The sequence below is a fragment of the Vitis riparia genome, chromosome 11, assembly GCF_004353265.1.
Source record: "Vitis riparia cultivar Riparia Gloire de Montpellier isolate 1030 chromosome 11, EGFV_Vit.rip_1.0, whole genome shotgun sequence".
NCBI lineage: Eukaryota > Viridiplantae > Streptophyta > Magnoliopsida > Vitales > Vitaceae > Vitis > Vitis riparia.
Genome location: NC_048441.1, coordinates 16,293,401 through 16,307,064, shown reverse-complemented (window position 1 = coordinate 16,307,064; position 13,664 = coordinate 16,293,401). Strand labels below are relative to the sequence as shown.

At 30.5% G+C, this 13,664-nt stretch overlaps 1 protein-coding gene across 2 annotated transcripts; it reads left to right on the top strand.

Moving 5' to 3' along the window:
* The first annotated feature begins 4,582 nt into the window (after window positions 1-4,582).
* On the top strand, window positions 4,583-9,298 carry LOC117924965 (probable sulfate transporter 3.5). Of its 2 annotated transcripts, none has more exons than XM_034843719.1 (11): window positions 4,583-4,934; window positions 5,017-5,224; window positions 5,306-5,477; window positions 5,647-5,712; window positions 5,854-5,967; window positions 7,601-7,717; window positions 7,826-8,080; window positions 8,318-8,508; window positions 8,589-8,671; window positions 8,775-8,851; window positions 8,954-9,298. In XM_034843719.1, exons 1-11 carry the CDS (start codon window positions 4,622-4,624, stop codon window positions 9,110-9,112), a joined length of 1,755 nt encoding a protein of 584 aa, XP_034699610.1. In that variant the 5' UTR covers window positions 4,583-4,621; the 3' UTR covers window positions 9,113-9,298. The 2 variants fall into 2 exon arrangements, with proteins under 2 accessions (XP_034699610.1, XP_034699609.1); XM_034843718.1 differs by having other exon boundaries at window positions 7,826-8,239.
* Window positions 9,299-13,664: the final 4,366 nt, after the last annotated feature.

Below are 13,664 nucleotides of genomic sequence, written 5' to 3'. Positions count from 1 at the left end.
GAGTTTAAAGTTTTGTACTAAGATTTTGTGAAATCATTTGTAATTTTTTTAGAAGAATAATCTAAGTATGAGGTATTACTTAAGGATTCTCAAGTGTGGGGTATCCCTTAAGGGGTTATTCAAGAGTGAGATATCTCTTGAAACCAAAAGTCCAAGATGATGGATTAGAACCATAATCTAATTATATTGCTTGAAAACTTGGTTTGGAAGTTTTGAAATAGTGGAACCTCAAGCTTGGGATGGAAACTAGAGAAGAGTGGACGTGGACTGGGTTGCACCAAATTAATATAAAAATCTTGTGTTTGCATTCTTTATTCCCTACTCTTTTACTTTATATGCAATTGTCTTTATATTATTTTATTATATATTTGTATATAATTGTCTCTTGTATTCATATAATTTAAATTTGTAAAAAAAATACCATCACTCTATTCACCTCTTCTCTAGAGTTATTACCTTATGTTGGATTAACCTAATTTTTCTAATACATCCTAGGCCCAGATCAAATAAATCTAAATACACTATCAAAACCAAGCCCAAAAGTCCAAATATACCACAACTGTCTTATGCTTGAATCAAGTAATTTAAATGAACAAAGCTCATATCAAATACAACTAATCTAACAAATTTCACCAACAACAAATTGACTCAAATTTCATATTAAATAACAACCCCAAATTTCATAAACAATTATAAGAAAAAAATAAATTAAAATAAAATAAAGAAATGCATAAATAAACTTACACATTTTTTTGGATAACATGGAAGGAAGGTTGCGAGTGGAGTATGTAAGAAAATAAAACAAAATAAAATAAATAAAATAAAAATGAATAAGAATAAAAGTAAAAGAGAGATAAAATGGTGAGATGAGAGATGAAGGGAATGAGAGGTGGTTGTCGATTGTCGGACGTGGTGTTGCCGGTTAGCTGATGGCGATTGTGGGATAATTGGCTGATAGGTGGTGTGGTGTAGTGGGTTTGGGTGGAGAGAAAGAAAAAAAAAAGGGAGAAAAATGGGAGAAGAGGGAGATGGTGTCGTGCTAGAGGTGGAGTGTGGCTACAAGTGTGGGTAAGTTGGAGGAAGAAGAAGAAGGAAGAAAAATAAAGTGGAGAGAAAAATGAAAAAAATGAAAAAGTTAATTAAAAAAAAAAAGGGGAATGTCTCCTTACATAGGGTATGAGAGAGAGTATGGAAGACAAAAGAACGAGGGAGTGAGGGAAAGGAAAGAAGAAAAAGAAAGAAAATAGTATAAAACATAAAAAATAGAAATAAAACATAATAATAAAATTAAAATTTAAAATGTATTGGTGTACCAAAATATTGAAATGTTAACTGGGCTTAAAATTTAAGGATAAAATTGAACTCAAAATTAATATAAAAATAATTTAAGACAAATTTTATAATCTATTTGGAAATAAATAATTAATCATATAAAATATATTAGAGTTAAGCTAAAATGGTGCATAAAAGATTATGGAAAAAATTAACTTTTGGACAAACTTTTGGATTTATATATTGCCTTTTGTTTCATTTTTAGACAAAAAATAATTTAAATTGCATCAATTGTGATGCAAAACTTTATAATTTTATAGATAAGGATTCCAATGAGTGGAATCTCCGATCCATTTCCTCAATTGTCCGTCAATGTCCTAGTAGATATTACTTAGAATTTTTTTGGCATTTCCAAGATGGTAATTCTCTCATAAATTAACAACATGGGGAATGAGGAAGCACCTTAGAGCCAAATAATTTTTGTATTGAATTTGAAAATGATGTTTTACATTAAAAATAAACAACTAAAATTGGGAAAAGTGAGTTTTTACTCACTAATTTGAAAAAATATAGAAAAAGGAACTTCAACTTTTTATATCAGTTTTATATTCATCTATTTAAAAAAAAATTAAAATACATGCATTTTTTCATAAGTTAGATATTTATTTTTGGAAATACTTTTTTACTTTTAATTTTAAATAAAATTATAAAAAAAAAATTAATTTATCATTTTAATTTGATAAAAGTATATCACAAATAAATATAAAGTGAACGTTAATATTTTATTTTTATATTTATATTTTTAAAGTTTTTAAATTTTATTTATATTTTTAAATTTATTATTTTAATTAGTTTAACACAAAAATGTCCATTAGTGTTATTATCTTGACAAGTAAATGGGTATTTCAGGAAATAAATATGTGACTTATAAAAAAATGCATGTATTTTAAAATATTTTTAAATAGACAAATATAAAACTGATTTATAAAAGTTGGTGCTTCTTTTTTTTTATATATATAATTTTGCAAATTAGTAAATTAAAATCCACTTTTCCCAATAAAATTGCAAACATCTATGCCCTTTTATTTGAGGAATTTGCGATCCCATTAAATCCATTTATCTTACCCTTTTATCAAATGAAGGTCAATTTTCATCTTGGCTTGAAATGGTCTATAAAAGTTACAAAATTAATTACAAGATTTTCCATCATCCTCTAGGGAAAATTATCATTATCATGTGAAGTATGTTAGGAAGTGTCCCAAATTCCTAATTAGTATAGATTCCTTTTTGTAAAGAATATTATATAGAATATTTCTAGGTTGATATATTATTGTAATATTAGACTTCCTTATATAATAAAGAAGGTTGTTGGAAATATTTCTATAAATATTTTAGGTCATGAGGGGAAAAAGTTATGAGATGGAGATAGACTTGTAAAAACTATATGAGGTGGATAGATATGTGAGGAAGAACGGGAGGTACTCTGTAGAGCGAGAGAGCTCGTAGTAGGATATGGATACAAGGAGTGGGGAAACATGTGATGTTTCAGGAACCCAATAGTTGTATTTGGTTTTGTCTTCTGTAATATTCTCTATTGTATAGTAGAATCATTCTCTCTCATTCATGGACGTAAGCATGGTTGGTCGAACCACGTTAAATCCTCGTGTACCGTATGTGTGATTGTTTTATTTTTGTATTTTTGAACTAACATTATTGGCATCAAAGCTTTCGCTGGCACAACAACAAAGCATAAGAATTCAGAGATACGATAATGTTCAAAAAAGGACCATTTCAACCATTTTCTCATTATTGAGAAACTTACCTTTAACTTTCTAATTAAATATTCGTTTAATTCACCACATTATTTAGAATGAAAGGTAGAGTATTCTTCAAGTGATTAAAAAATGACTTAGATGGATTCCTACTGTCAATAGGAAATTTAAACTAAATTTTGATGGATCAAAGATAGAAAATAAAATTGTCCGTAAGATATTAGAGGTTCTAATGGAATAATAAAAATATTTTTTGGTCAACATTTAGATAATCATTCAATAATTATTATATACATATAATTGTAAGAGATGGTATGATAACCAATAATAGGGAATAATCTATTATTGAATTTACATATTAAAAAAGAATAAACAATAGTAATGGATTGTCGTGATAAAAAAATAAGCTCTTACTTCAATTAGATAATTAATGAAGGATGTTTGAAACTTATTTAGAATCAAATATTTATAAATTTCATCGTATTCACATGTAAACAAATAAAATAGTAGATTATTTAATTAAAAAAAGGTATTTATGATATAAAATATTATACATATACAAATCTTTCTTTTAATTTATCCATAATTAAAAAAGCATTCGGTGAAACGTGGATATTAGAAAAGTCTCTGAGTAATAAAATGAAAGTACAACTTCGTACCTCTAGCCATGGTAATAAGATTCACACAAAATAAGGATTTATTGGTTAATCATACTTCGATCTAACTCGTAGACGTGTTCTTATAAGATTTCCTTATCCCTTTGGAATTATGGTACATCTCTAGCTATTTTTTTTTTCTTCTCTTCTTTCCATCAAAGAAGATTAGAAGTAGTTATTATACCGAATAATATGTCGCCTCAAGTCTATACATGGTTGGTTACCCAATATGAGATATGAGATGTATCCACGTTTTATCTGTTTTTAAGAAAAATAATATTTAAATGCAAAAGAAAATTATTTTATTTTTAAAATAGAAACCGTTTCTAACAGTGAAACCATCCATGACAAAAAGTGGTGTAACAACTTCATATCTGTTTTCTTGCTTTGCAATTTGCATGCCCATCACCCTTTTCCAAGTGGAAATATATTATCATGACAGCTACATATAGCAGCAGAGTCAGAATATTTAAAAATAAAAATAATAAATAAATAAAATAAAATAATTATTTGGATTTATCCAAGTTTCCAAAAAAAAAATAAAGTTTTATTAACCGGATACAACTAAATAAATTAAATTAAATAAAGAATAATAATATTTTTTTATAACAAAAAATAATTCATAGCATTTTGGGTTGATCCAACGTGGCAATATTTGAATGCAAACTTGCAGAAGATACGGCAGCTTTCCAGCTCTATGGTGAGACGAAGGAGAGTAGCCGCAATCGCAGGCAGCTGCTTTTGAGACGACTGATTCTTTTATCCCTTAAGTAAAGTAAGATGAAGGACTTACTATTTGACTATGTTTATCCGTTTATCCATCGAGGTAACATTATTGGAATTTTTCTTCACTGAATTCTTCTCTATATAAACCACGTAATCCTCCAACTAATCCACTCCGATTTTCCTCATCACAAAGCCATGGAAAACTCTCGTGAATCTGAAGTCACCGTGAATTTCTCCGACCGTCGGAACTTTGCCACCGTCCTCAGATCTGATCTCAAGGAGACCTTCTTTGCCGATGATCCTTTCCAGGAGTTCCGGAATGAACCGCCGAAGCGTCGAACCATAAAAATCTTCCAATATTGTGTTCCCATGTTAGAATGGCTACCCAAATATAATTTCCAATTCTTTAGATATGATTTTCTGGCGGGGATCACCATCGCCAGCCTCGCCATACCTCAGGGGATCAGTTACGCTAAGCTCGCTGAGATTCCTCCCATCATTGGCCTGTGTAAGTAAGATTCATGGATATATCGATCGTTGATAATTTCGGATTTGTTTTTAGTTTTGTATTTATTCATGTTCGTTTTCAGATTCGAGTTTTATCCCGCCTTTTGTGTACGCTGTGTTTGGGACCTCCAAGTATCTTGCAGTGGGAACCATAGCTGCGTCGTCCTTGCTTATAGCTTCTACCATTAAAGAAAAAGTGTCCCCGGATGAGGATCCAACATTGTATCTTAATTTGGTCTTCACGACCGCGTTCTGCACTGGGATCTTACAGACAATCTTAGGTGTTCTAAGGTAAGATGATCGATATTCATTAATCGTTTGTTTCCTGGATCCAAATATATAGGAAGAAACATAATGGTATTGGCTGTGCAGACTGGGGATTTTCGTGGATTTCTTATCGCATTCCACCATCACCGGCTTCATGGGAGGCACAGCAACCATCATCAGTCTCCAACAGCTCAAGGGTTTTCTTGGATTGAAGCAATTCACTACTAAAACTAATGTCGTCTCCGTTCTGAAAGCCGTCTTCAAGTTTAGACACCAGGTTTCAATTCCAATTCCATATCACAGACACCTCTCTTTTTCTTTTAAATGAAATCATTCCATTTGAAGATCATTGGGAGGTTTTGGCATATCAATTCAAACTGCACTTTTAACTTTATATTGGTTGTTGATCAACAATAATGGCTTTCCATTTTCACAACTTTCTGCAGTGGAGATGGGAGAGTGCGCTATTAGGCATAATCTTCTTTTCTTTCCTCCTCTTCACAGTACAACTGGTAACCTTTCTCTCTTAATCTCCATTATTTTGTCTACAAAAATGAGCAGAGAAGACACATGCAAGAACCAACGGGTCAAGTTGGTACTGTAGAATCAAAATAAGAAAAAAAATAATAATAATTTCTACCATATATTTTCAGAGGAAGAAGAAACCACAGCTATTTTGGGTGTCAGCAGTGGCTCCAATGGTGACAGTGGTAATCGGGTGCATCATTGCCTATTTCGCTGACGGGGATAAACACGGAATCCACACTGTAAGTGTTGTTTTCTCGTATTATGGGTCAGATACCATGGATAAAGGAGCGTGTGACCGTCACCATCGCCTTAGGGTTTCGGCCATGGTTATCCACCCGCCAGTTTTATCCGTTATGCCAAATTTTTAAAAATTGGTTCCGCCGTTATTATCGGTTACTCTAGGTTCAATGGGTCAACGATTCATATTTGAAGTCATTTTGTGAGCTCAGATTTTAATATTTTTAACACTTTAATAATAAAATTTTTCAAGTATTAAAAATATTAAAAACATTTTTTAAAATTTTTTACTCTAATTTCTATAAATTAAATTAAATTATAAAAAATAAAATAAAAATCATCACATGGTAGAAACTTGCGTTTTGCATTAGTTCCCTATTTGCTATGATGACCTATTCACACAATTACCTAATACCAAACAAATTGTTAATTCAACACGCCACGAAAATTCATGATTGTGTTGGGTACCAAATATATATGTGGCCGAACATTTGCATCGCAGCATGTGACCGAAAACTTAGGCCATGTGTGGAATTGTTTTCAAAAATGATTTTCTTCTTTTGGTTTTTAGAAAAAAATGAAAGTGACAAGTTTTTTAGAACATATTTTAATTATTGTCGAATTATTTATTTATTTTCACTTATTTTATGCTATTATTTTAAAAATTAATTACATAAATATAAAGAATAATTAAAATAATATATTATAAATAAAAATTATTTTAAAAATATTTAGAAATGGAGAAAACAAATTGAGGTGATGTTTGTTTATTTGTTTTATATTTAATTTAACTTAATTTTAAATATAATTTAATAACATTAATATTAAATTGTTTTTTATTATTTTATTATTGTTAATTATTAAGTATTAATATGGTGAGAATTTGTTGAATTTGTTGAGGTTGTGTTTTAGTTATTTCAAAAAATTATTTTGGTTTTTTTATTTAATAAAAAAAAATAACTAAGTAATAAAAGAAAAGTTAAACACCATTTAAAAATATTTATAAATAGATTTTTGTTTTAAAAAATATTAAATAATTATTTTTTAATAAAACATTCCTAAACACACCCTTAAAGTGCTATTTGATAATTGTTCTTGAAAATACAAAATAGTTTTAACAAAAAAAACCTCATTTACAACTTAGAAAACATATTTGACATAAAAAAAATGATTTTATTAGAATTTGTTCGCTTTTTTAATAATAGTTGAAAAGATAAAAAATATTTTGAAATTTTTTACATCATGCATAAATATATAAAAATTTCATGAAAAATAAAAATAGAATTTTATCTTAAAATAATTGAAAATTATTTTTAAAAACGTAGGCAAACAGAACGTCCCTAGAGCGATGCCATGCATCCATCACATGGTTTTCACTTTGAGAGGTGCTACACCTTTTCGAACCAACCATTTCCAAGTTGTGAATATGACTCGTCTGTGATGCAAGCTAACATGATTTTTTCAATTTAGTTTTGGGTTTTTGCAAATGACTCGACTGTTTTCTTTTTCCTTTTTTGGAATGTTTTGGTAAATTATTTCTTTGATGCATCAAGGATTCATGCCATCAACTAAAATATAACACTACTCATGGTTTTGCTCTTTACTGTCATCTTGCTAACGTAAAAAATATGTCAGGTTGGTCCTTTGAAGAAAGGATTGAATCCCATTTCCATCTACAATTTGAACTTCAACTCTGCCTATATAATGGCGCCCATAAAAGCGGGCTTGATTACAGGCATCTTGGCTACAACCGTAAGAGAGCATTACTCGCAGACATCTGTTTTGTTTATGTTGATTCTCAGTACATGTTCAGTAATTTCTTCTCCTTTGCCTTCACTTTTATTTAAACATGTGTTGCAGGAAGGGATAGCAATAGGAAGGAGCTTTGCCATGAAGAGAAATGAGCAAACTGATGGAAACAAAGAGATGATAGCCTTTGGTCTGATGAACCTTGTTGGATCTTTCACTTCTTGTTATTTGACTACTGGCCCATTTTCAAAAACTGCTGTCAATTTCAATGCCGGGGCTAGGACACCAATGGCCAATGTAGTGATGGCACTCTGTATGATGCTGATTCTCCTCTTCTTGGCTCCTGTCTTTCGTTACACCCCTCAGGTAGCTCTCTCTGCCATTATCACCGTAGCCATGCTTGGACTCATCAAGTACGATGAGGTTTATCATCTCTACAAGGTCGACAAGTTTGATTTCTGTATTTGCATGGCTGCATTTTTGGGAGTCATCTTCATTACCATGGATATGGGACTAATGATCTCAGTAAGGATTTCTTCCCACTCCTCTAGTTCCATAAAATGTGAAAATAATGTAAACATCCCCAACTTTGTTTCGTTCCAGGTATGCCTTTCAATCGTCCGAGCACTTCTCTATGTGGCTAGGCCTGCTACTTGCAAGCTCGGGAACATTCCAAACTCAGCACTCTACCGCGACGTAGAGCAATATCCTGCTGCAAGCGGGGTCCCGGGCATCATAGTTCTTCAACTGGGTTCCCCAATTTACTTTGCAAATTGCATTTACCTTAAAGAAAGGTAGGTGTTCCCAATATGTTTTTAGCACTTTTTAACAAATGCTCACAATAATTCATTTGATTCGATCGAATTTCAACCAGGATTATGAGGTGGGTTAGGGATGAACAAGGCAATCCGAACTCCAAAACAGCAGATATTGAGCATGTTTTACTAGATTTGGGAGGTAAAATTGGAGTCCATAAGCATCCTACTATAAAATAATTTGACTTCTCATTTTTGTACGTAGAACTTTTGGCTAATACAAGATCATAACTTGGGGTATGTAGGAGTTACCACTATTGACATGACAGGCATCGAAACCCTGGTTGAAATCCGAAGAAACATTTTAGCAAAAGGAATTAAGGTAACCCCCATGGCAACGTTTTCTCTTTGCTTACATTCTCAAAATATCTTAATTAATTAAAAAGGTTTAACGTATGTATATACATGGATGTATCTTTTGTAGATGGGAATAATAAACCCCAGAATCAATGTGTTGGAGAAGATGATGCTTTCCAAATTCGTGGACCTCATAGGCAAGGAATCTATCTTCTTATCAGTTGAAGATGCAGTCAAGACATGTCAATTTTCACTCAATCAATCGCCTCAGAAGGGTGACTCCTAGGATGACTGTGTTGCTGCATTAGTTTATGATCTAGCAATTTGTCATTGTAGATTGGACTCGTTCTCTAATTTGTGTTTAATGAAGGAAGAAAATCGATCTTCCAACCGCAGAGTCAGTTATTGTGTTGTTCCAATAAAGAAAATCTATTCATTAGATATCTTATTGCTGCATATGCAATATTTCCCTGATTGTGAAGTTGAGATGGTATATATAGCAAGTTCTCAAAGCGTAAATGGGTCTAATTTTATATGTTTTTTGGTGAACAAATCATGGAAATAAGTTCCAATATATATCAAGCCATGGAGGGTGGCTTCGGTAAGGCTTAAAGGTTGAAGGGAGAGGTGAAGAGGTGGAGAGGGGGTTGAATTCTCTTATATATCTTCAATTGATGGTTAGCACTTTTGGATGGTGAATTGGGTGTTGATGTCTTTGCAAAAATTTAATCCTAATTGAAATTAATATTAACAATGCAATTGCAAGGAAAATAAATAGAATTTTATAGTGATTCAATGGTTATACACTTAGTTTCAAGGCTCCAACCAACCTCTACAACCACTTGAGTGGTCCATCACACAAGATATAAGAAAGGAAATCACTCAAAGTTCTCATTAGGTTTGCAATTTGAGACTCAAATATATCAAATAATACTAGGATTAAGGTGCACTAATCAAGATTAGCAAGTAAATGAGTAGGTGCGCTAAAAGAAAAACACTTGAGGCTCTTCAATTTTCTTTAAGAATGGGTTTAAACCTCCATAATGCCAATTTAATTTTTAGGGGGGGATTGCCCCTCTTAGACACTATGTGGCTCTCCACTTATTCGGTATGATTTGTAGGTGACCATAAGAACAAGCAATTCAATTGATTATATTATCGTTCAATAGTTTAATTGTTAGCTGTCGTTGAATCATTCTTCAACCAATCCACTAGGCAATCAATTGGTAATGCCCTTGAAATTCCCTTTTTGAATTTTTGTAGGGTACACTCTTAATGCATTTTTTAAAACCTTTTAAGCACAAATTACACTTATTTGAAGTTGGTTTTCATTTGAAATGCACTCCATCCAATTTTTTGAAAATTGATTTTATGGTAATTAAGGATTTAATTGGATGAGTTTTCATCAAAATTAAAAGATTGGGTGACTTATTCAATTTTCATATAATCTTAACCCAATGCATGATAATCTTACATTTATAAAGTAATTTTTTGATTGAGACACTCTTATTGCACATGGTCTTGTAATCTTGGATTGATTTCGTCCTTCAAGAGCTTTGTCAAATTAATAATAATACTTAAACTTACAATTAAGTATCTATCATTCATTTTATAATCATCAAAATTCATAATAAGAAAACCTTGGACTAACAACATTTAACTCCGATGTGTTGCATTATGCTATATGATCTACTAATTGGTTTACGAGTGTGTGTTAAAGAACACTTCAAAGCATTAGCTACATTGGTGATTCGACATATGATATAGTTTCACTTATCTTGGTTCTTTTTGACACCCAAGAGATGATGATTACAACACTTCCATGAATCATACTACTTCCTATTAGCTTCATGATCAACTTCAGTTTCTCTTCCTTAGATACAAAGAGAGTTAAACATAAAAAAAATTTGGTCTTGTAGGCGGTCTCCATCTTTAGCCTTATGTCACAGGATGCTTCAAATGACCCTCCCCATGGGCTTATATAGGAGGAGGGAAGCTTCTGGAGACTCCTAGAGCCATCTACACTAAGCCATTGGTGGGAAGAGTGTGGAAGGTTCTAGAAATGCCTAGAGATGTCCACACATCTCTACACTATGGTGGAAAGCATGAGAGGAGTCCAGGGCTTTCTAGAGAATTCTAGAGATTTCTTGTATATAAGGATGTGCATAGATTAGTGTAGGGAGTTCTAGAATATTCTTGATTTGTAAGGAACCCTCCAAGGTTCCAGAGAGTTCCCTTGGTGCCTATAAATAGGTGAGGGCCTCATTTGACCAAGACACCACCCAAATAACTTCCTAATCAAGCAAGTGAGCATCCAAACACTTGTAAAGGTTTCCTTGAGTTAGTGAAAGCTTCCATTCTTTCAGGAGTTGTCTACCAAGCTTCCTAAGCTTTCGAGTCGCGAGTGTCTTAGCCTAGCAAGCTAAGCATTGAAGAAGCAAGGCTGACTTAACAAGACCAAGTGTCTTGGCTTGTCTAATTGTCGCACGAGCTTAGTGAACGACTAAGTCCGTGACACTTAGGAGATTAAAACTCTTCTTTCTCATCAAGGTAAACTATTGTTATAATTTATTTTTAATTGATGAAAATTATTAATTGAGTTATTATTTTTATTATATTATCATTTTTGATGGAAAAGAGTTTATTTACGAGAAGACAACTATATAATATATATTTGAAAATTATTTAATTAATATATTAGTTAGATTAATAACTATTATTTGTATAACTCTCTAATATTACAAAAATTAATATATTTAAGAAAAAATATTCAAGATTAAGAGAACAATTAATTTAATCTATTATTAGAAATGTTTTTATTTTTGCCCAATATTTTTTTAAATGGATAAGAACGTATTTATGATAAGGCAACTATATATATATATGCAATTAAAAATATTTGTTTTTTTAAGAGTAAATTAGTTTTTTTATTTTTTATTTCTTAAGACAAAGAAAAATTAACTTATTTAAGAAGTGTATCACTTGTATTGATGTGAATGGGTGTTTTTCCCAATTATGGCCAACCGGGACCGAAGTCATGCTAAAGCTAGTATCAAAGATAGAATAAAAAAGGTTTACCCTTTGATTCTTCTTTCTATACCAATGCTGTTTTTTTACTTACAATATGCGGCTTGGCCTTTTTCCTTGGAGAAGTCATCCTTAAATTGATGTTGAAAGTAGCATTAAAGATAAATTAATGAGATTTTTTCATTGAATTTTTTTATGTTGATGAATGTCTTATTGTATAAGGAGAATTTTATCTCTGTCCGAGATAGTATTTGTATTGAAACAAAAAGATTTATCTCTTAAATCTTTCAATATCAATGAATGTTTTCTCATACGAGGAGAAAGCTTATTTATAGTCAATGAAGATGTCAAGATATTAGTTAATTGATACTCGTTGAATCCTTCTATCAATGTTGATGAATGAGCATACAAAGTAATGTGTTGCATCGAATGAAAAATTATTCTCTTCTACTTACTATATTGTTATAAGAGAACACTGATGCATAGAAAGGGATGAATATAGATTTTTTCGGTGTCCATGTTCGTGTATGAAGATTGGTTTTTTTTTTTCATGTTATTTTGAATTAAAAAGACAATAAATAACTAATAAAATCAAATTTCTATTAAGAAAAATCCAAAATACAATATTTTGATTTTCTTCGTATTAAAGAATATGAAATTCCATCTTTTGAGTTAATCTTGATTGAAGGATGAAAGTCACATGTGTATTAAATCGAGTGCAATCTTAATCTGCAATCTTAATCTAAAGCTTGTTATGAGTTTAATCTTTTGTCTCGAGGAGTGAAAGAAGGATATTTGCTTTTGTTTGGTTTTTTTCTATGAATTTGTAAAACTTACGCTTGTAAGAACTATTTATCCTAATTAAAGATTATGGTTAATTTATTTTGAAGTAGAAAAGAGCTCCTTTATTTATAAGGCAAATTGGATAATATTTGTTTTTTTTGTTGCACACTTGGAAATTGACAATATTACTAGAAGAAATTCTCTTAATATAATTTGGGCCACCAAAATTTTTGGAATCTTAATTTATATAAAATATATTTAATTGAACATTAAATGTTTTAAAATAAAATTATGATTTAATTGTGTTAAAAAAATTATAAAATAAAAAGATTTTTTCTTCATGTAAAAATTTTAAAAATAAATAAAAGGGACAATTGTCTTTTGGACCCAGTTGGACCCAAAAATTAAGATTTGACTAATAAAAATTGCATAATTGATGTGGATGATATAAAATATGAAAAGACTAATATACATTTCAAAATCATTTTCTACCATAATATTTGATAAACTTTTTTATCTTAATTTTTTTAATAATTATTCTGAAATTTTATTATTTTTAGAAAACTATTTTAAAAAAATATATATATTATAAAAATATATCATTTAAAAAATTAATTTGATATATTTTCAGTTATTTTTTATATGCACAATTTAAAAAATATATATTTTTCAAAATGTTTTATTTTTAAATAATAATAATTTATTTATTTATTTATTTTAAAATAGTGTATTTTTTTTTCAAATTACTAAATTATATTAAATTTTATTGTGGTTTGCAAAAGGAAAAAAATTTAAATTAATGTTTTTCTACTCTTTTTTTTTATAGTTAATAAATGTCATTTTTGAAAAGATAAAAACTTCATATCTTTCTTTTCAATTTTCACACTTCCTCTACATCTTGGATTTAAATAGTGAACTTATACGTACCAAAGCTGAGCCAATAAGGTCCAAAACACAATTTTCCGTAATAAAATCCCATCCGCACGGAATGGGCTAAAGCTTGAGCCTGGATTCCACATTGGCCTGAA